Genomic DNA, 20,668 nt, shown 5'->3' on the forward strand with positions numbered 1-20,668 from the left:
ACGCGTTCTTTCTTGCCAGTTGCTAGGAAACTATGCTAACGTGTCAGAGTTGCTTCGGCCTGTGATTCTTACTCAAAACCATTTTGCCAATACTTTTAGTAGATTTGGACACAGCCGGCTGGGAAGGATCCCGGAAGCTTTAAACCAGGACAAAATTGTACGTAAACTTCAACTCAACAGACAACCTCTTCTATTATATTTGTTTGATTGATGTAACGCAATGGCCACATCATATCATTAACCAGAACTCAATAATATTTTATCAGGTATCCAAATTAAAAAAATTGATAACTACTATGAATTTTGACTATAAATTTATACAAAAATATCACTTAAAACATTCAAGACTAACACTACTTGTGATACTCTTATATTAGTGTATTATGTTCCGTTTCCTCTAATCAATATAAAGAGTGTTACACGGAAGCTCACTTTTGGGTGTTCAAATAATATTTAAAAAATAAGGTAAAATGAGGCATAAGTAAGGATATGAAGTTTGGAGCTTCTATAATGTTTTCACGAGTTCAAAGTGATCCCATTTGCGCAAAATAATAATATAATAATCTACAGGATAATTTCTACCCCGTCACGTGACCTAAAAAAGGACTCACCATTGGCTGGAAATCCATAAGAAAGCATCAAGATTGTTAATATCTAATTGAATTGAACCGCCCATACCCAGTAGCCGCATTTCTGTTGCTTGCTAAAGTCAACCAGTTGACCAAATTAATTTGCCCTTCCACGGCTTCAATAGGCACCGCACCAGACGTACTATATACCGCATCGCAGAGTCAAAGTCAAGCTGCAGCCGTCTTTTCAATTTCATTCTATATGACAAAACGCACACAATTTTATAAGAGTTGGTGCCACTTGTACAAGCGGCGCTGGATAGGTGAGTTTACATGCGAATTTTCTCATGATAAAATAGGAGAAATTATCACGATAAATTAAATTTAAATTGATAATATTCTCTCATCTCTTTCCTTTTTCCCTTTAACAACCATTTTTTGTCGTCTTCATCTCATCATTGTATCCTCCCTATCTGTAGCGATCAATGAGAATATAGTAGCGAGACGATAACAAACAACAAAGAGAGGCAAGGCAGCAACGAGACGAAGACGGTGAGAGACAATTGTTGGAGGGAGGGAAGGAGAGAGAGGAGAAAGAAAGAAACAAAATGATCATTAATGTAAAATCACTTATAAATAAGGTCACTCATTTTGTACAAATAGGGTTACTCATTTTATAAATACTTAATACTTAAAATACACGGGGAAACATGATGAAGAACTAAGATTGTTTATTACCCTTCCGGTGAGCTGCAATTGTTGTTGAATTGCAGAAGCTGACCTAATTAACTCAAACCAATGCTTTTTGTTCTGAGAATTCTTGTTACCTACCAAAGCAATAATAATTGTAGCCCCCTCTCTGCAACTGACCCCAATTGGATCCTAATTTTAATTGATTATTGATGTTGACCTTGATCCATTTGGACATAAAAACGCCCGAAATAGAACTATGCATTTTTGAGCACTAAGGGTTGACCTTGCAATATAAAAATGTCTGTAATTTACAAGCTATTATTACACACGTGGTGAACACATCATTCAAAAGATATCGGTTGACTTCTCGTTAATGGCACAAGAAAGAATAGGGCCATACGTCTATTTTTACCCTGTACCTTCATTTTTTCTTTTGATTGTAATCATCTTAATTGTTTATTATTTTAATTATATCTCTCTATATATATTTTTTTAAATTAATTTAATCTTTATATTTTAACACTTTTTTTTTTTATGTGAGAAGTCAAACCTTTTATTATATTAATTACACCTACCCACCTACATTTTCGAGTCAATTTGATCTACATACTGACGTGTAAAAAAAAAAATTAAGACGAATCAACACTTTGGATGGAAACTTTAACGAATTTAGTTGAAAATATTGCTAGCAACTATCTTTTTTTCATTCTTGTACTCTCTTATGGATAAGGCAAATATTGATCATCTCAATATTTTTACCAGATATATTATAAATCTTTAGACATGATAAGGCAAATATTGATCATCTCACTTTATTTTTTTTTTAATATGTCAAAAGTATAAAAGTTAAATTCACTCAAAAATACAAATACAAGAATGTAATTGAAATAACAAAAAAATTAAGTTATCACACAAAAATAAAATTCAAAGTACAAAGATTAAATTAACTTAAAAATACAAATTCAGAGATACAAATAAAATAATAAAAAATTCAAATAGCCATGCAAAAAAATCGTAAAAGTAGATATGGATTTAGCCAAATAATAGAATAAGAGACAACCGCAGATAACATGAGAAGTGCCACTAAAGCATCACCCTTCCCATCGAGTTCCTGAACTCACCCATGTGACAGATTAACCGTCACATTTTAAATGATCTAACAAACATTAAAATGTTAAAAATTATTAAACCTTAACTGGGTTCCCGAAACTTTTTCCTTCCCTATAAGTTAGTAGTAATAATGAAAATCCATTCTTCTTCACCATGAAATCAAAGGGCAAACGCATAGACACAGCACAAACAATAATGCATTTATGTTCTTGCTTACCTTAGAAGAGCACACAGTCCACTTACTCAAATATGACGCAGAAACCCAAAGGGAGAAAGAATCCACTTTCCCAGGATGTTCCAAAGTCAGACTCGCATGGTGTCTTTTCGGATTTTAACAGTTAAAAGTGTATCGCAAGAGGTGAGCAATTCTTGCGTTCAGGGAGCGATCCCAATTCCCTTGCTATGTAGCAGCTTGTATTGTACATGCAGGAGTGAAAGGAAAAACTTACAGCCTTCCATTCTTATACCAGAGGAAGGAAATCTTACACATAATTACTTTGCGCAAAGATGGTGCCTCCACCGCGTTAATCCATTGCACTGAAACGACTTGCTGCCGATGCAAAAATTGAAGAAGACACCTTTCTTGGAGGATTTTTAGATTTAATCAACTAATTCATCATGCCTACACACCAAGGAACGACTGCAAAGAAGTACAAAGGAACAAGCGCTTCAATAACCATAGTACTTTTGCACCAAGGAATAACTGCAGCAAGCATGTGAACGGATAAAAGGAGTGCTTAAAAAGTTACAAATACAGATACAGATACAAATACAATGGTGTGCTCTCAATTACCAGGACATTTCTTTCTTCTTTCCCTATTCATTTTTTCCCCTTGACATGTCTAAAGATTACTGTAGTTGAATTAAACCCAAATGTGCAGGTTCTGGTTGGACCATGGAGGACCAATTTTAAGACCCAAAATGACGGGGATCAGCCTGAGCAAATTACAGGAATGAAACCCGATTTGCTTGCTAATCTAATGTTTTTTCCCTGCAATTTCCAATAGCACATTGCATTTTTTCATTTCACTTCTTTTCCTTTTTTTTTTCCAATCCTCCACCATAAACCATAGTTCCAAGCAATTTTGTGAGTAAACATATTCAAACCAGTAATGTGCATCATTAGTAGATCACTGCCACAATGCCGGGGTTTGGCTATGTTTGTGTCAACTGGGGTCAGGGGGAAGAGAGCTTATTATCCACAGGACAGCCTTAGGGAATTCACACATTCTCCAAAATTTGATGGTGACACATGGGAAACCCCTAAATCACAATATACCATCCTCACCAGTAAGGTAGATTACCTTGGTCTTTGTTGGAGGTGTTCCTGGATTTACTCTAGTTGTGTTTCCAAAACCAAACTTTGGCTTCTTCTCTGCAGGCTTCAATATTTGAAAGGAACACATTAAAGTTTCATCCACGCTCATCATTGCACCAGCATTATCAAAGTCTCCACAGTAATTAGGAGCCGAAAATATTGTTACAAGTTGTCTGTCAGCAAAGAACTCATATCCATCTTCCACAACCTGCATGAAAAATAATTATTAGCAATTATGCAATTATAAATGTAGCAGCAACAAAAATCCCAAGCCTTATCCCACTAGGGTGCAATTTTAAATAAAGTTCAGACCTGGTGGGCACGACATATAAGGTCAAGATCATGCTTCTGAAGAAACTCGGACACTTTATCAGGGCCAAAGGTAAAGGAAACTCCCCTGTCATTCATCCCCCACCCTCTAACATCTTTACTTGGATCTGACCAGAGTAGATCACATAGTAAACCAGTTTCTGGAACATCAGTTGGACGTTGTAAGTTACGGATTTGGTCCAAATCATGCAGGTCAGGAGAAAGCCCTCCATGCATACAAAGTATCTTTTCATCAATGAGGGCAGCCACAGGCAGGCAGTTAAAACACTCGGTGAAGACTTTCCATAGTCTGACATTGAATCTTCGCTTGCACTCATCATAAAATCCATAAATACGGTTTACAGAAGCACATTCATGGTTGCCCCTCAGAAGGAAAAAGTTTTCAGGATATTTTATTTTGTATGCCAGGAGAAGGCATATTGTTTCCAAGCTTTGCTTCCCACGATCCACATAATCCCCCAAGAACAAGTAATTTGATTGAGGAGGCAGCCCCCCATATTCAAAAAGTCTTAGAAGATCAGAATATTGACCATGGATATCACCTGGGAAAAACAATGCAGACGCACACCAACAATCATAATCACATATTCTGAAAAAGAGGGAAACATGAAGAATATATAAAAGAAAGTTGCCATGACTCTTTGAGAGTTTGATTTGTCCTCCCTTGTTTGTGGAGAAAAAGTGAACTTCAAAACAGAAGTAAAAGTCCAGTGCCAGATATAAAATTCATTTCCAGGGGTACACAAACTAATTAGGTCATGAAACAGAAACAGACCAAAGTACAGTTGCAAATGGATTGGACAAATCGATTGCTTCCTTAAATGAATTGAACTACCATTGACAAAAGACGTGGACTTTATCAATGAAATTATGTTAAGCAAACCAAATGTCATGGACTAATGGGAGCAAACCATTGACCTATAACATATGCATAAACAACTTTTAGGGAAATGCTATAAAAACAAGCATTTGTGTAGCATGTACTGTACAAACAGGGGGAAGAAAGCATGCTTGAAAACTATAAATCTCGAATCAATCAAAACTTGACCATAAGACAGAGCTCTTTAGAATTTTAACTGAAGACCAAAAACAGAGAAATTGCACATGTTTGAGACGTTCTGTTCATTAAGATCATTTAAGCCTCAACATAAGAAGAAAAAAAGTTTGACATTTATGGAAAACTTAAAAGACAGAATTTTTCATGTATGTTTTACTCTAGGACCAGGTTCTATTAATGCTGATCATGCACCACATGTGTGTGTGTGTGTGTGTGTGTGTGTGTATAAACCATCAATCATCAGGCAATGTAGGACATCAACAAAATTACTGAATTCTTTTTTATTTGATCAATTAGCAAGTTGGACTTAACAAATACTCAGGTAGCAAATCATTTATCTGTAAAAGCATCCCTACTTTGATAGGGTTGGCAGAGGTCATTTTTTTTTTTACACAACCTTGCCCTTGTTTGGAATTGTTTCCACACCCATGACCTGCCAATTACAAAAGAACTAACTACCTGTGCAACCAAAGCTAGCCCTCTAATCATTTATCTAGTTTAGGAAAAATTATCAATTATCTTACACTCAAGAGCAGCAACCCATCTAAAGTTTAAACCATAGCCTAACCAAGCAATCCGTAAAACCAGTTAATTATCCAATTCATCCAATTCAGCCAGTACCAGTCCAGTCCAAACCTGAAGCAGTCCAGCCCAAAAGAATAGATTCTCCAAATTTGCTTTTTATATGATCTAAATCAATCTGTCTTGAGTTTATTAGCACTAGCAAATACGTTTCCCTCTTTCTGGTATGTGCTGAGCTATATATAACCACAAAACAGAAAAAATTGGGGTGGGGGGATGCACAAACCCCAAAACAGGGGGTGTGACCACGTACATCCACTGAATACCAAAAATTTGTATATGCCTTTAAGATTATAACAAAATACAAGTTGCCCCAAAATCAAAAGAAGAAGATAAACACAAGCAAATGGCCCCTCTCATCCAAAGAATAAGAGAAACAGAATGAGTCCTTTCAAACATCAAATTGGGATCTTTACATCAATCAAAATTATAGAATATTCCATGCCCCATGCTCCATAAATGATACAACATCATCTGCAAAAATAAGATAGAAACTGAGATCCCAACAACTAATGTTTTTGGACCAACAACTAGCCTAGGAATTTTTGGAAGTATAAAACCCAAACCCTCCATTATCAAAAATATAAAAGAGAAGAGGGCCAATAAAAATGGACCTTTCAAAATTGATGGAGTATCCATATTCAACACATATCAAACAAATAAAGTCATTACATACGTCAAAACACATGCAAACACACGTTATGCTGTTCACTTATCAATGCATCAAAATACATTTAACCAAAATAACATGACATCCAATGATAATGACTTTGTTGAAATTGGGTTCGTTCAAAAATTGCAAGCTGTAGCACTCACTTCTTTTATGTTTTTCTCATGAACACTTTATTTGAATTGATATGTTCTATAACTTCTAGCTCCAATTGATGTTTTAGGTCAATTATCTAGTCCACGTGGGTTTCTTTGGATGTAAACATAGTCAAGCAGCACAAAAACTTCAGTTCAATAAATCCTAGAAAAGTGGCCTATTCCTAGGATATTAAGAAGAAACAAGAATGAATTGATAGAAAGCTTCTAGCAGATTGACTCTTGCTGCCCTCCTATATAATAATACTCCCTTTGCAATGGATTATAGCCTGAGTAGCTTTTTCAATCTAAAAAGAAAATAAACCATGAATGCTCTCTAATCTTGCTCCTAGAGGATCCAAGGCACTCCAAATGGATTCTCATGATCATGGTGTGACCAAAAACACACTTTACACACTATATGTATGTCAAATTACTAATATACAAATAGTGTAATAATACGAAGCATATAGGAGTAATGGGGTATGGCAAAGAGAGATGAAAAGTAGAGTAAGAAGACTAGAAATAAAGAGAAGTGAAGTAAGGACGTTCCAATTCTGTGAATGTCAAATTACTTTGTGGTAAGCATCCCTCTTAAGGTTAGAGGACAGCAATTCATTCCTGCTAGAATTTGGCCAGTGCTAAGGAAAAGAAATAAAGAATATTCTGAACCTGGACTGGTTTGAACTATTCGTACATGTGCCTAATTGTTCAGAACTCATTCCTAACAGGAGTGAAAATAAGGGCGCCCTTTCTATGTCAATTAGTGCTCTTGGCAATGACCTATCTTTCAGAGTGGCATGCCATGGTGAACCTTTGTCTCATACCATCAGGTCACGTAACCACAAAATTTCCAATTATCCCATCCCCAGGTGTTCAATGGTTGCACCACCTTAACTCCACGAGTTGTGATTATCCCATGCCTCTGTTATACTTAGCCAAGTTGTTGGGCTTGGTTAACAAATGAACAAGCATACTAGGCATGAGCCCTAGTGTCATGGTGATGCAATCATGTACATAGTTTTTATTTTCATGGTTTTCTCTAATTGGGTAGGGATATTTTGGTAATTTTCAGCTTCTTCTTCTTTTTTTTTTTTTTTTTTTTTTTTTGGGGGGGGGGGGGGGGGGGGTGTATATTTTGGTGTAAGTTAATTTTGAGGTGTCTTTTTGTAAGATCAAGTATTTTGTGGGGGTTCCTAAAGATTAGTGACTTTTAGGGGGAGTTATTTGCAAAATGGGAGTTGGCTTCTCTTGGAAGCTTGAAGAGCAAGAAGTTGGCTTCCCTTGGAAGCTTGAGGTCTGCTATAAATAAAGGGTCTCCCAGCCACTTAGGGGACTTTTTCAGCATTTTGAAGACAGTAGCCTCTGCAGGGAGTTTCAGCTCCAAACCAGCTAGGGTTTTGAAGATTTGGAGGCTTGGGTTTTGAGGAGTCGACCCTGCAGCGCCTGCCAACCCCTCCACCGCTGCCATAGGCGCAAGAGGCTAGCAAGAAGCTGTTGCTACTCGAGTGTTCTAGGACTTAAGAGGTGTGATCTCAGTTATTTAAGTGTGTTATTTGCTGTCCATTGTTTCAACACTACATCCTTCTTGTGTTTGTGCTATTTTGCTGTCCCTATTTGCATCAAATTGGTATCAGAACAGGTTGGTCTTGAGAGTTAATGGTTGCAAGAGGGAGAAGAGGAAATAGAGGCCCTAGAGGTAGATATGTCACTGTTGATATATTTGAAGAACTACAGGAACAATTTAGAAACCTTACACAGCTTGTTACACAGGCTATAAATTTTCAAAATCAGAGAAATGACAGTGATGATGAATCTGATGATGTTGGGGGAGCAAGGAATGGAATTAATATGCTATCTGAGGCTGAAAATGATAGTTTGAGTGATGGAGAAAGACTTGGTAATGAAAGGCATGTGCAGCGAAATGAAAGGCCTCAAAGATGGGATGATTGCATTGTGCGTGCTTTACAAAGTTCCGAAGCGAGTGGTGTCCAAGTGCATATTTCAGAATTTGATGGTGATATGGAAGCTGAAGAATTTTGGGATTGGTTGGACAGCATTGAAAGTTATTTTGAGTGGAAAGATGAGCCGGAAGAGAGGAAAGTGAAGCTTGTGGGAGCAAAGCTTCGAGGACCAGCTTCTACTTGGTGGAAACATTATCAAAATGATTGTGAGAATAGAGGAAAAGGAAAAGTTCGAAGATGGGATAAGATGAAAGAGAAGTTAAAGGCTCAGTTTTTACCTCGAGATTATGAGCAAACATTGTATCAGAGGGTTCAGAACTTAAGAGAGAGTGAAAAGTCAGTGAAGGAGTATACCCAAGAGTTTCATACGCTGTCACTAAGGTGTAACCTTGCTGAAACTGAAGTACAAAGGGTGAGTTGTTATGTGAACGGGCTCAAAATGGCCATTCAAGATCAAGTAAGCCTGCAGTGGCCTTATAAAGTGAGTGATGCCTATCAACTTGCACGAAACACTCCTAGAAAACTGGTAACTGGTCGTACCAGTACCAGTGGTGCCTCAACCAATAAGTTGCGAGTGGGTGCTAAGGGAAAGGGAATAGCTGCAACCATGCATTCCAATCAACCCAACAATTATAATAGTGGAAAGACAGCCCTAGTACAGCCTAATAATCAAGGGAAGGTGGTGATTAAATGCTATAGATGCTTTGAACTTGGGCATAAATCTAATGAGTGCCCGAAAAGAGATAATAGAGTTAATCTTGTTGAAGCTGATCCAGAACAAAATTTTGCTAGTTTTGAGGATGAGGAGCAGCAACCAGAAGCTGAAAATGAATTAGCAGAGGAAGGAATTGAGGGGGACACATTTGGCGAGGCCTTAGTCATCTGGATATCATTGCTTTCCCCTCCGGCTAGCAGCGGTAATTGGCTAAGGAAGACCATTTTCCGAACTAAATGTACAGCTAGTGGAAAGCTATGCAATTTGATAATTGATAGTGGGAGCAGTGAGAATTTAGTCTCTCAAGAAATGGTGGATAAATTGAAATTGAAGGCTGAACAACATCTACAACCATATCGGATTCTTTGGTTCAACAGAGGAAATGAGGTAACTGTCTCATTAAGATGCCTTGTCAATTTTTCAATCAGTTCCTTCAAAGAATCAGTTTATTGTGATGTGGTCCCCATGGATGCTTGCCATATCTTACTTGGCCGACCTTGGCAATATGACCGGGGCAAGATTCACAAGGGTGTGAAGAACACTTATTCATTTTTCATCAAAGATGGTGAGAATAAGAAGAAGCTTGTGCTGAAACCCATGAAGATAGGGGCTGCTCTATTGCACTTGTAAATAGAGGGGATTTTATTGGCAAAATCAAGGAAACCAGGTTGCTATATGTTCTTCTTCAAAAGGAAGAAAAACTACAGTTCGGTATTCCAGGTTGCTATATGTCCTTGTGCCGTACCAGCTTTACTCACCCCTAAGAAAGATGGGAGTCGGAGAATGTGTGTTGATAGTAGGGCTATCAATAAAATAACCATTAAACACAGGTTTCCCATTCCAAGATTGGATGATATGCTTGACATGCTAGCTGGATCTCATGTTTATTCCAAGATTAACTTGAAGAGCGGCTATCACCAAATTAGAATAAGACCTGGAGATGAATGGAAAACAGCTTTTAAGACCAAGTAAGGACTCTACGAGTGGTTGGTAATGCCTTTTGGATTGTCTAATGCACCTAGTACCTTCATGAGATTTATGAATCAAGTGTTAAACCTTTTATTGGGAAGTTTGTTGTCATGTATTTCGATGATATTTTGGTGTATAGCAGGGACAAGCAAAGTCACCTTGAACATTTGAAGGCTATTTTAAAACTTATGAGGCATAATCAATTATATGCTAATGTCAAGAAATGCAGCTTTGTGGTGGACAGATTGGATTTTTTGGGATACATCATCTCTGCAAACGGGATAGAAGTTGATCCATCGAAGATTGAAGCTATAACTAGCTAGCCTAGTCCCAAAACTATTACAGAAGTCAGAAGCTTCCATGGTTTGGCAACATTTTACAGGAGATTTATAAAAAATTTCAGCACCATTGTAGCACCTATCACAGAATGTCTCAAGGGAGGAAAGTTTTCTTGGACCTTGGAGGCTGAAGAAAGCTTTGAGGAGGTAAAGAAATGAATGACTCAAGCACCAATATTGGCCCTACCCGATTTTGACAAACTCTTTGAAGTTGATTGTGATGCATCAAAGATTGGAGTTGGAGCTGTTTTGAGTCAGGAAGGGAGACCAGTGACTTATTTCATTGAAAAGCTCAACAAGGCTCGACAAAACTACTTTACCTATGACCTAGAGTTTTATGTTATTGTTCAAGCTTTAAAATTCTGGCGCCACTATCTTATTCAAAGGGAGTTTACCCTGAATTCTGATCATAAGGCCTTAAAATACCTGAACTCTCAGAAAAAGCTAAGTCGAAGACATGCTAAGTGGGTAGCATTCTTACAAGAGTATACATTTTCACTACGACATAAAGCTGGTTCACAAAATAAGGTAGCTGATGCATTGAGTTGAAGGGTTTATTTGCTGAAAACTATTTCTATTGCTGTCATTGGGCTTGAAGTGATCAAGGAACAATACAAGAATGAGCCATATTTTGCTGACATTCTTGAGAAGCAGGCAAGGGGTGATTATGATGTGCGTGCAGAATTCGTTGCGAAGGATGGATAATTATTTAAAGGTACCAAGTTGTGCATACCCGAAGGCTCTTTGAGAGAATATTTGACATCTGAATTGCATGGGGGCGGCCTTGGAGGTCATTTTGGCAGGGATAAGACGTTGAATTTAGTGGCTGAAAGGCACTTTTGGCCTTCATGCATCGGGATGTATACAAGTATGTCACCCATTGCCACACCTGTCAAGTTTCAAAGGGGCAACAACAAAATACAGGTCTTTACACTCCTTTACCAGCTCCTACGGCCCCATGGATTGACATAAGCATGGAATTTGTAGTGGGTCTACCACGGACTGCTAGAGGTGTTGATTCCATCTTGGTCATGGTCGATCAATTTTCAAAGATGGCCCGTTTTATTGCTTGTAAGAAGACTTTTGATGCAACTCACGTGGTGAATCTTTTTTTTAGGGAGGTGGTTAGATAGCATGGGGTGCCAAAAACTATCACCTCTAATCGGGACACAAAGTTTCTTAGTCATTTTTGGAGGACATTGTAGAAAGTGTTGACAACAAAATTGCAATACGACAGTGCTTATCACCCACAAACAGATGGGCAAACTGAAGTAGTAAACAGGAGCTTGGGGATTTGTAGCGTGGCCTTGCAAAAGACAGCATCTGACAATGGGATCTAATTTTAACACAGGCTGAATTTGCTTATAACAGCACTTTTAACAGATCTACTGGGAAGAGTCCTTTCCAAGTGGTATATGGAACAAATCCCAATCAGATTGTTGATCTCATGGATGTCTCCAATCAGCATTCGGTTAGTGATGATCCAGTTGCTTATGCTGAGAATTTGAAAGAGGTACAAGAAGAAGTTACAAAAAGGCTTGAAAATGTGAACCAACATTACAAGGCAGCGGCTGATCAACATAGAAGGTATAAGGAGTATCAAGTGGGTGATTGGGTCATGGTTTTCCTTTGAAAAGAAAGATTTCCAGCAGGTACCTATCACAAGTTAAAGAGTAAAAAGATTGGGCCATGCAAAATTCTACGCAGGTTCGGTGAAAATGCCTATGAGGTTGAACTTCCTCAAGACCTTGATATATCATCAATCTTTAATGTGGCAGATTTGTATCCTTTCCATGGCAATCTGCAAGTGGAATTGCAGGATGTCAAGTGTACGAGTACACCTCAGGTAACTTCTAGCAAAGGAGGAAGGATCCAGGCTGTTATACATGTGCGGGAGGTGAAGACTAGAGCTAGAAATTATTTTAGATTTCCGGTAAAATAGGCAGGCAAACCTGATTATGAAAATTCATGGATTAACGAAGAGGATTTTATGAAAATTGACCCTGAAATGGGAGTTGGCTTCTCTTGGAAGCTTGAAGAGATAGAAGTTGGCTTCCCTGGGAAGCTTGAGGTCTGCTATAAATAAAGGGTCTCCCAGCCACTTAGGGGACTTTTTCAGCATTTTGAAGACATTAGCCTCTGCAGGGAGTTTCAGCACCAAACCAGCTAGAGTTTTGAAGATTTGGAGGCTTGGGTTTTGAGGAGTCGACCCTGCAGCACCAACCAATCCCTCCACTGCTGCCATAGGTGCGAGAGGCTAGCAAGAAACTGCTGCTACTCGATTGTTCTAAGACTTAAGAGGTGTGATCTCAGTTATTTAAGTGTGTTATTTGCTGTCCATTGTTTCAACACTACATCCTTGTTGTGTTTATGCTATTTTGTTGTCCCTATTTGCATCACACGACCCTAGGTTTTCCTAGGGTTTAGAATGGGATTTGGAGGAAATTGAGAAAGAAAGAACAGAAGGGGGGGGGAACAGAACAGAAAGAGGGAGAAAATGAGAAGAACAGGGGGAAGGGTTGAGACGACGGAGAGGAAGAGAAGAATTGAGAGGGAAAACAGATTTGGTTTCATTCAATCATTAGCTGCTTATTCTCTATTCTACAGCCTATTTATAGGCTGATCCATGCAGTTATTAACAACTTAAGCAACTACAATTATTAACAAACTAACACTGAAGTACACACTACATGGCCTAAGGTACAACTAAGGAAAACTACAAACAAAAGAACAATTACTACTAATGCTGATGTGGTCACCGATCAAGATCCGACCCAAACCAGGCAACCCAAAATTGGCCCAAACAGTAACATCGGAACAGTAGCGAAACTTCATAAGTTTTAGCATTATACTTCATGTTTGATTAGAGTTTTATTTCTATTAGGATTCTAGTTAGATTTTATTTACAAGTATTAGATGGATTAGCCAAACTATATAAATATACCCAAAAACTAGAGGTTGTAATCAGTTTTTTTTAATTCAATAAATTCTAGCAAACCAATTCAATTTTTTCCAGCAAGTAGCTTTGGTTCTTGCACCTAGTTGAGAGTCCTTTGGTCGTTGAAATTTGTTCTTTCAAGGGTACTTGAAACTTATTGTTTCAAGGGTTTCTTTGTGTGTTTTATTTATACACGTACTACACATTGCGTTAGGTGGTATTAGAGCGGTTAACCACCAATTAGATGGCCAATCTTAAAGGTAACGGTAGCAACCAACCTCGTGACAATAATCAGGGTTGTCCGCGGTTTGAAGAGCAATCGAAGAATGACAAGAAGTAACTCATACCATCCAACAACAATTGGAGCAAATCAGCAACCAATTGAGCTCCTTACGAGTTGATGATGACAGAAACCTGAATAATGGGATGAATCAAGCTGGAGTAGGAAGACCACCCATTAATTATGTCCTTATTAAAGGTTCATATTTCTCCCTTTAGTGGAGATCTTGATATTGAGGGGTTCCTGGATTTGGATCATTGAGGTTGAGTATATGATCATTGATATGGTCTTTAGGGAGTATTGTGGCTCAAGGTTGAGTATAAGTTCGGGTGTTTGTAATTTGGCATGCAAACCAAGGTAGTGCACAAGGATCGAGGCAATTCGAAAACGTTTGAAGTGAGTGTTCTACCTAGAAATTTGGTTTTAACTCGTTAGTAGTTTACCCAAAACTTTTATTGTGGGTGCTTCTACCCTAAAAACTGTGTGTTTGTTCTATCTAGATGTGTTGTGATTTCATGCAAAATGGTTTTGTTGCATGCAAATGGTAACCGATAACGGTTGGTTTTACGGGGGAGGTTCGTCCCTAAACGTTTTGTACTGGTGCATTGCATTTTATAAAATGTTATTTATATGATGCATTGAGTTGTGAAATGTGGCATAGTCTTGCGCTTTGTGTTGTTCATATGGAATGTCAGCCTAAAATGTTGTCTGGATAGTGTAGTCATAATTCTCCAAGGGCGTAACGGAATAATAGGGGTATCTTGTGCTGGTGTGCATGCCGAGATAGCCGCCTTCGTTTCCATGCCGGGCCGTTTGGTCAGGGAAGTTGCACTAGGATGACTAGGTGGTCCATATGAGATTTTGAGTTGAGATTGTGTAGTGGTTCCTAGATGCTTAGAGTGGGAACGTAATCCCTGACGTAAATGTGGTGAGCCAGATTCCTGCGTTGATGTGACTTTCTGGGCCAGGAGTTGGTAACGATTGTTCCTGAGATGTTGGGGAGATGAATTGACATTGCCCCTTTTAAGGTAGAACTGCGTCGTGTCGATGTGTCGATATGGTGGCATGGCCTTTAGAGAGATTGCTCTTTCCCTGTGATAGGGTTAAGCGCTGTAGGATTCTCTTGGGCTAGGGCTTACCGGGTTGTGTTGGTTTATTTCATATCTTGCATTCATTCATGAAAACGTATTTTTGAACTCTCACTTAGATGATTCATCATCTAATATGAACTTTGTTTCTAGAATATTCAAATGTTCTAGGTGAAGGTAGCGGTGCAAAAGGAAAAGCAATTGCCGAGGAGTGACAGCAATTAGTGGATAGATATTAGTATGTTGTTTTCAATTATGTTGTTTATTTTGATGACGTCATGTAAACGTTGGTTTGACTTTATATTATGAATAAAGTGATTTCGGTTATGGTTTGTTAAGGTTTCGATCTAGCTTCCGCATTTGAGGTGATGTACCTATCTTAGTTTATTAATGGTTCATAATTGATATACTGAGAAGATGTAACGGGATCTTCGAGGAACGGTTTTGTGTTGAATATCTGAAAGAAGGAAATATATATATCCCCAGAATTTTACGTTACCTAACGCCCTGGGAAGGCGGGGCGTTACCTAACACCCTAGGAAGGCAGGGTGTTACATGGTGCCTCTCCAATTCACTTTGCATACTTTCCCTTATGGTCGAGATGTCCTCCTTGCTGCGGTTCACGGTCTCATGAGTCCGCATCATCCCCTTTTCCAGCGCCTCCATCCTTGATTTAAATTGTTTCATTCTTGTGCCTTCCACCATTTCACCTCCTTCAATAATCTTTTTTTATCTTCTTAACAAAGACCGATAGTGAACAACAATCTCTTATGATCGCCTATATCTTGAATCTCACAATGCAACAACCCTAAAACATAGGATCGGTTACCGCTCTCATGTTCAATCAAGATCACTTCTTGAACCGTTTTCGATTCAATAACCGATATCTAGTTGGTCGAAAATCTCGAAAATCACCTGAGAGTCAATCTAGTTTGAAATTGTTTCCTAAATTGATCAACCTAAGATCTGAGATGACTAAATTCATCATTGAAAGCAATTGCTGACAGTCCGCATGCAGATCAACGACCCTCCAGTTCTGCGTTCAATTTGTTGCAAATTCAAGATTGCTTAGACTTCGATTGCAATCGTTGTGGTTCAACAATCACCCTAGACCTGTGTTCACTTTGCGCCTTCCTTCTTACCAAAATCTCAGTTGCAATCATTGTGGATCTACACTCACCCAAATTTGTTTTGTTGCTCGGAGTCGCACCAAGAATGGTTAGCCCTGTCTTCTAGCCTGCTTTGCCTTCAATTCTGAGCCAAGATCATCGGAATAAGCTTGAATGTTAAGCGAAAATTAACACCCAAGATGTGTTGGAAATCAACCTGCTCTTGTTGTGGTCTTCTGAGAGTCAATTGGCTCCATTGAGTTCCCTGAGTCTGCTCCTTGGGACTTGATCAGTTCAGACAATTGCTTGCTTTGTGTCACATCTAACCCTAAATTCAACTTCTAAGATGTTCGCCACAAACTGAGAGAATCACAACGAATTATTGACTGGCTCTGATACTAAATGTCACGGCCCTAGGTTTTCCTAGGGTTTAGACTTGGATTTGGAGGAAATTGAGGAAGAAAGAACAGAAGGGAGGGGGAAAACAGAACAGAAAAAGGGAGAAAATGAGAAGAAAAGGGGGAAGGTTCAGACAACAGAGAGGGAGAGAAGAATTGAGAGGGAAAACAGATTTGGTTTCATTCAATAGTTAGCTGTTTATTCTCTATTCTACAGCCTATTTATAGGCTGTTTGTTATATCCATGCAGTTATTAACAACTTAACAACTGCAGTTATTAACAGGATAACACTGAAGTACACACTACACAGCCTAAGGTACAACTAAAGAAAAATACAAATAAGGGAAAATACAAACAAAAGAACAATTACTACTAATGCCCTTGGGCTCATGACACCTAGCTACCCACAATCTGGTTCAAATAACTTCTTAACCTGTGTTCACCACTGAGTGACCCTTACACACATCCCCATCCATGCATAACACATCTGGCAATCTTGAGCTTCCATGTGAACAGCATGCATTACTGCAACCAAGTGCCTATAGTTAACCTTAGCCAATTCGCATGCTAAATATGACCAGACAATTGAATATGCAGGATGTCCACTGTTATACATCATGTCCTTGTGATATCTATTCCATTTATGGTTAATAGACGTGATACAAAAACTACCAATGCCAACTCCAATGCAGATCCTTCAAAATGCCTAGTGTTCTAAAACGCATTAGGCACTAGTTGGGCGCCCGACTGGGGCCTAACGCCTAGGGCGCCTAGGCGGGCACTAGAAAAACTGTTTTTTTTTTTTTAACATTTTGATGTTATTTTTAAGTAAATTAAAGTTGAAACAACAAGTGAAATAATGAAATTAAACTTAAGAAAATAAATTGTTGTTTGCCAAGAGCCAACAACAGCAAGAAGAAGCAACAAGAAGTTGTTATAAATATTAAATAACATTAACAAATATTAAAATATAAATAACATTTAACTTGTTTGCTACAAATGTTAAAATATTAAAACATTAATAAATATTCAAACAACAAATTCACACATTAACAAATATTAACATAAATAACAAAAAGAAAAGAAGCAACAGCAAGCAGCAGCAACGCTTGCTGCTTGCTTATTGCTTATCGCAGGGTGAGGAGTGAGGAAAACGAGAGAGAGAGAGAGAGAGAGCTGGAAAGCAGAGTGGAATGAAGGTCGACGGCGAGTCCGCCGTTCATGACGGTCAGCGGCGACGTGAGACAAGAAGGCTAACAGAAATGGAAGGCGGCAACGGCAACTCTGCAAGAGATGGAAGCGGTGTGCAACGGAAGAGGCTGAGACAGAAAGGGCAAGTGGCGAGGACGACTTGGTAAAAGATAGTCGGCGGCAGTGCGCGAGAGAGAGAAGGGGAAATCGACGAGAGAGATAAGAGGTAAGGGGAAACAAAAACCCTAATCGGCTAAGCCGTTCACGCGGCTAGGCGGCTGCCTTGGCCGACTAGGCGCCACCCAGTAACGATTATCCGGGCGCCGGTGCCTAAGGGGGCCGATTAGGCCATATTCACGGCGGCCAGTGTCCGCCTAGGCCGCCGCCCAGGCCAAGTTTTAGAACACTGAAAATGCCACACCTTTGTACCTGCCATATACACTCCAAAAGCAATAGCAAGTTACCCTTTTGGACATTCTTTTTGAAAAGAAGCTCATTATCCCGTCCCATCTCCTTACCCAAGAAGTCTGCAACTTCTTTACTCTGTATTACATGGCTATTCATGATTGAGAGCTTGAAAAATCCTTTTATGCATGAAGGTAGAACTAAGAAGCACTCTCATTCACCTTTACAACCAAAAAAACAAATGAACCCGCTGTGTCAATCTCACCCCTGGCATTATGGCACAAGGCCTTTTCTCAATAAAGAAAATTATTTCTAGGCTGCCACCTAGACACTTCTGGAATGACCATTTTGGGCAAACCTGAAGAAGAAAATAAGTAGGTGAGTAATCATCCCCAAATGAAATGGCATTTCCAGTAGGAAGATGGTGCCACGCAATATAGCTTCATTGCATAGAAGAATAAAACATTGTCTGGAAAAGCATGAATAGATGGAGGAAATTTGTGCTAAAATCTTCAAGAACCAATTCAAAGTGGTAAACAGCTTCCATGAAGTTGGCAGTACTGTATGGTTCTCACCAAGAACATAGTCAGAACCATGTAACATCAAAGATGCATGGAAAAACTGATACTCTTAACTAAACTATAATTTAATCAAGAATATCTATCATCAAGTAATTCATCCATACCACTACAAAATTGAAATCATGTCAGAGAATACAATTTCATCCGGTATCCCCCGCAAGGCATAACAACAAATTATCATGTATCAACCCAGTTCACTTCAGAAATCAGTAGATTTCCAATTCAAACCCAACAAACAAAATAATTTTTGCAGTACAAGGAAGTTGAATGAAGCAACACCGATTGCATAGAACAAAAGTACTCATCTGTTCAAACCACATGATTCCCCGGGTCAACGCCAAAATAACTACGCAATTCGAAATAAGCAATTAATCTAAGATAACCGTAGAAAAAGTCTCCAAAGTCCAATTGCAATCTGTAACCCTAGCATACTTGATCATCAAAACACATTTCAGAACATCCATCACTACTCCATGCAGATACTAGCACTTCCTTGTTTAAGTCAGAAACTGAATCCAAACAAAACAAGCACCCACCTAGCAAAAAAACAAAATCAACCAGACCTACTTGAAATTCACCTTAACTAAATGAATCCCACTTCCACAGAACTAATTTTCAAGCCAAACCCAGTATAACACAAACCAAAATCAACCCAATCATAACAGATAACAGTAAACTACAAGTTGAGAGGGGGGGAAAGTGAAAGGTCACAAAGAGATACCGCAGATCTTGATGGGTGCTTCAAGCTCCAACAGATTCGGCTGCTGCAAGAAGATTTCCTTGGATTGTAAACACAGCTGCCTGATTTCGGACTCCGAAAGCTGCACTTGCTTCCCCGGCCGGCCCCGGACTTCAAGCAATCGGTTGATTATACCATCGAGAAGGGAAGGATCCATAGCTTTTAGAGTAAACCCACTAAACCGGTCTCAAGAGTGAGCAGCAGCAACAAGCAGAGAATAAAGTGCACGGGGTTTTGAGGTTGTGGTGGGCATCGGCATATCTCGCAGTGAGAAAGAGGGAGGGAAAGCGGTTTGGAATCAAAGGCTTAAACTTTGGAGGGTGATCAATGGTTTTGGCTCCGGCTTTTTGGGTTGGGAAATGGCTTTTTCTTGAAACATTCGTGCCTATCCCTCGTCCCGTCTCTTCTTGTTCAAACCGCTGGAGTGAAAAAGCAAGCACTCGAGAGAATCAATAAAGTGGGACAGTGACCCAGAAGAAGAGGGCCAAAACAAAAGGCATGAAAATTTTACATTCCTTAAAAAATAAAAAACATTTAAATATCATTTAAAATATTTTATAAAGTGTAAAGAAAAAAATTATTAATAACATTTGGCAATGCTTGTCCTCCTCGACTATTCTCGTTGTCATCTTCCTGGCAAGGATTGGCGTTCCTCCGGGCTCAATCATCTCAATTCAGCTTTATTTTTAAATTTGAAAAATAATAATTTAATGGTTAACAAATTTTTCCTGTTAATATAAAAAGATTAATATATTCTTTGAGTGAGTATTTTGAGAGTGCGATTTTGTTCACCCCTTTAATGGGGTCTCCATCACCCTCACTACTTTTGTGAGGGTGAAAAATAACATAACGGCAGTCATTCTGTTATTTTTCATTTTTATAAAAGCAATGAAAATGATGATGACCCCGTTAAAAGGGTGAACAAAATCGCACTCGTATTTTGAGCTCATATAATGAGTATATATATATTAAGAATCAGAATATAAAAGATGCGACAAAGGTGATGATTAATTTAGATTAATTGTTTAAATCATACAATATGAATCCTTCTCAAAAATCAAAGTCTCAACGAAATAAGATTATAAAAAAAATAATAAGAGAATGTTTATTGGCCCTGTTAGTTTAATTAAGGTCTTTGGTCTTTTATTTTAGACGTAATGTCTGAGATCTTTTATTATTTGGTTTGTTTTACTTGGGATATATATTCCAATTAAGCCGGTAAACTTACTTATTTTTATTTTTTTATGAATAAATCTCTCTCTCATTTACTTTTAAAAGAAAAAGAGGTACATTATTGCTCAGTAATCCTTCTACTTTTTATTAATTACCTTTGCTTTCAAAGTCTTCCACCTATTGTCAGGTTCCCGCTCCAAGGAGATACAATAGTTTTAATAATTATTAGTTGTTTAATATATATACTATTTATTTCTTCTATTTTCATTGCTCTTTCCTTAAGACAATATTTTTTAATAATTATTTTGTATTTTTA

General features: G+C 38.4%; 1 protein-coding gene across 1 annotated transcript; it reads right to left on the reverse strand.

Moving 5' to 3' along the window:
* Positions 1-2,549: 2,549 nt before the first annotated feature.
* Positions 2,550-19,637, reverse strand: LOC127799515 (serine/threonine-protein phosphatase PP1 isozyme 3-like). Its single transcript, XM_052333611.1, has 4 exons — positions 19,162-19,637; positions 4,003-4,562; positions 3,677-3,898; positions 2,550-3,012 (listed from the first exon to the last, which is right to left on the reverse strand). Exons 1-4 carry the CDS (start codon positions 19,334-19,336, stop codon positions 2,995-2,997), a joined length of 975 nt encoding a protein of 324 aa, XP_052189571.1. The 5' UTR covers positions 19,337-19,637; the 3' UTR covers positions 2,550-2,994.
* Between the last annotated feature and the right edge of the window lie 1,031 nt (positions 19,638-20,668).

This window comes from Diospyros lotus, chromosome 4 (genome assembly GCF_014633365.1).
Source record: "Diospyros lotus cultivar Yz01 chromosome 4, ASM1463336v1, whole genome shotgun sequence".
Taxonomy (NCBI): Eukaryota; Viridiplantae; Streptophyta; class Magnoliopsida; order Ericales; family Ebenaceae; genus Diospyros; species Diospyros lotus.

Bases quoted from the DNA above. Each gene is read 5' to 3' on its own strand.
- LOC127799515 (XM_052333611.1), bottom strand. From the start codon at position 19,336: ATGGATCCTTCCCTTCTCGATGGTATAATCAACCGATTGCTTGAAGTC. The intron at 4,563-19,161 runs GTATCTCTTTGT...TGTTTTTCCCAG, and splicing joins AGCACCCATCAAGATCTGCG to GTGATATCCATGGTCAATAT. The intron at 3,899-4,002 runs GTCTGAACTTTA...TTTTTCATGCAG, and splicing joins TTATATGTCGTGCCCACCAG to GTTGTGGAAGATGGATATGA.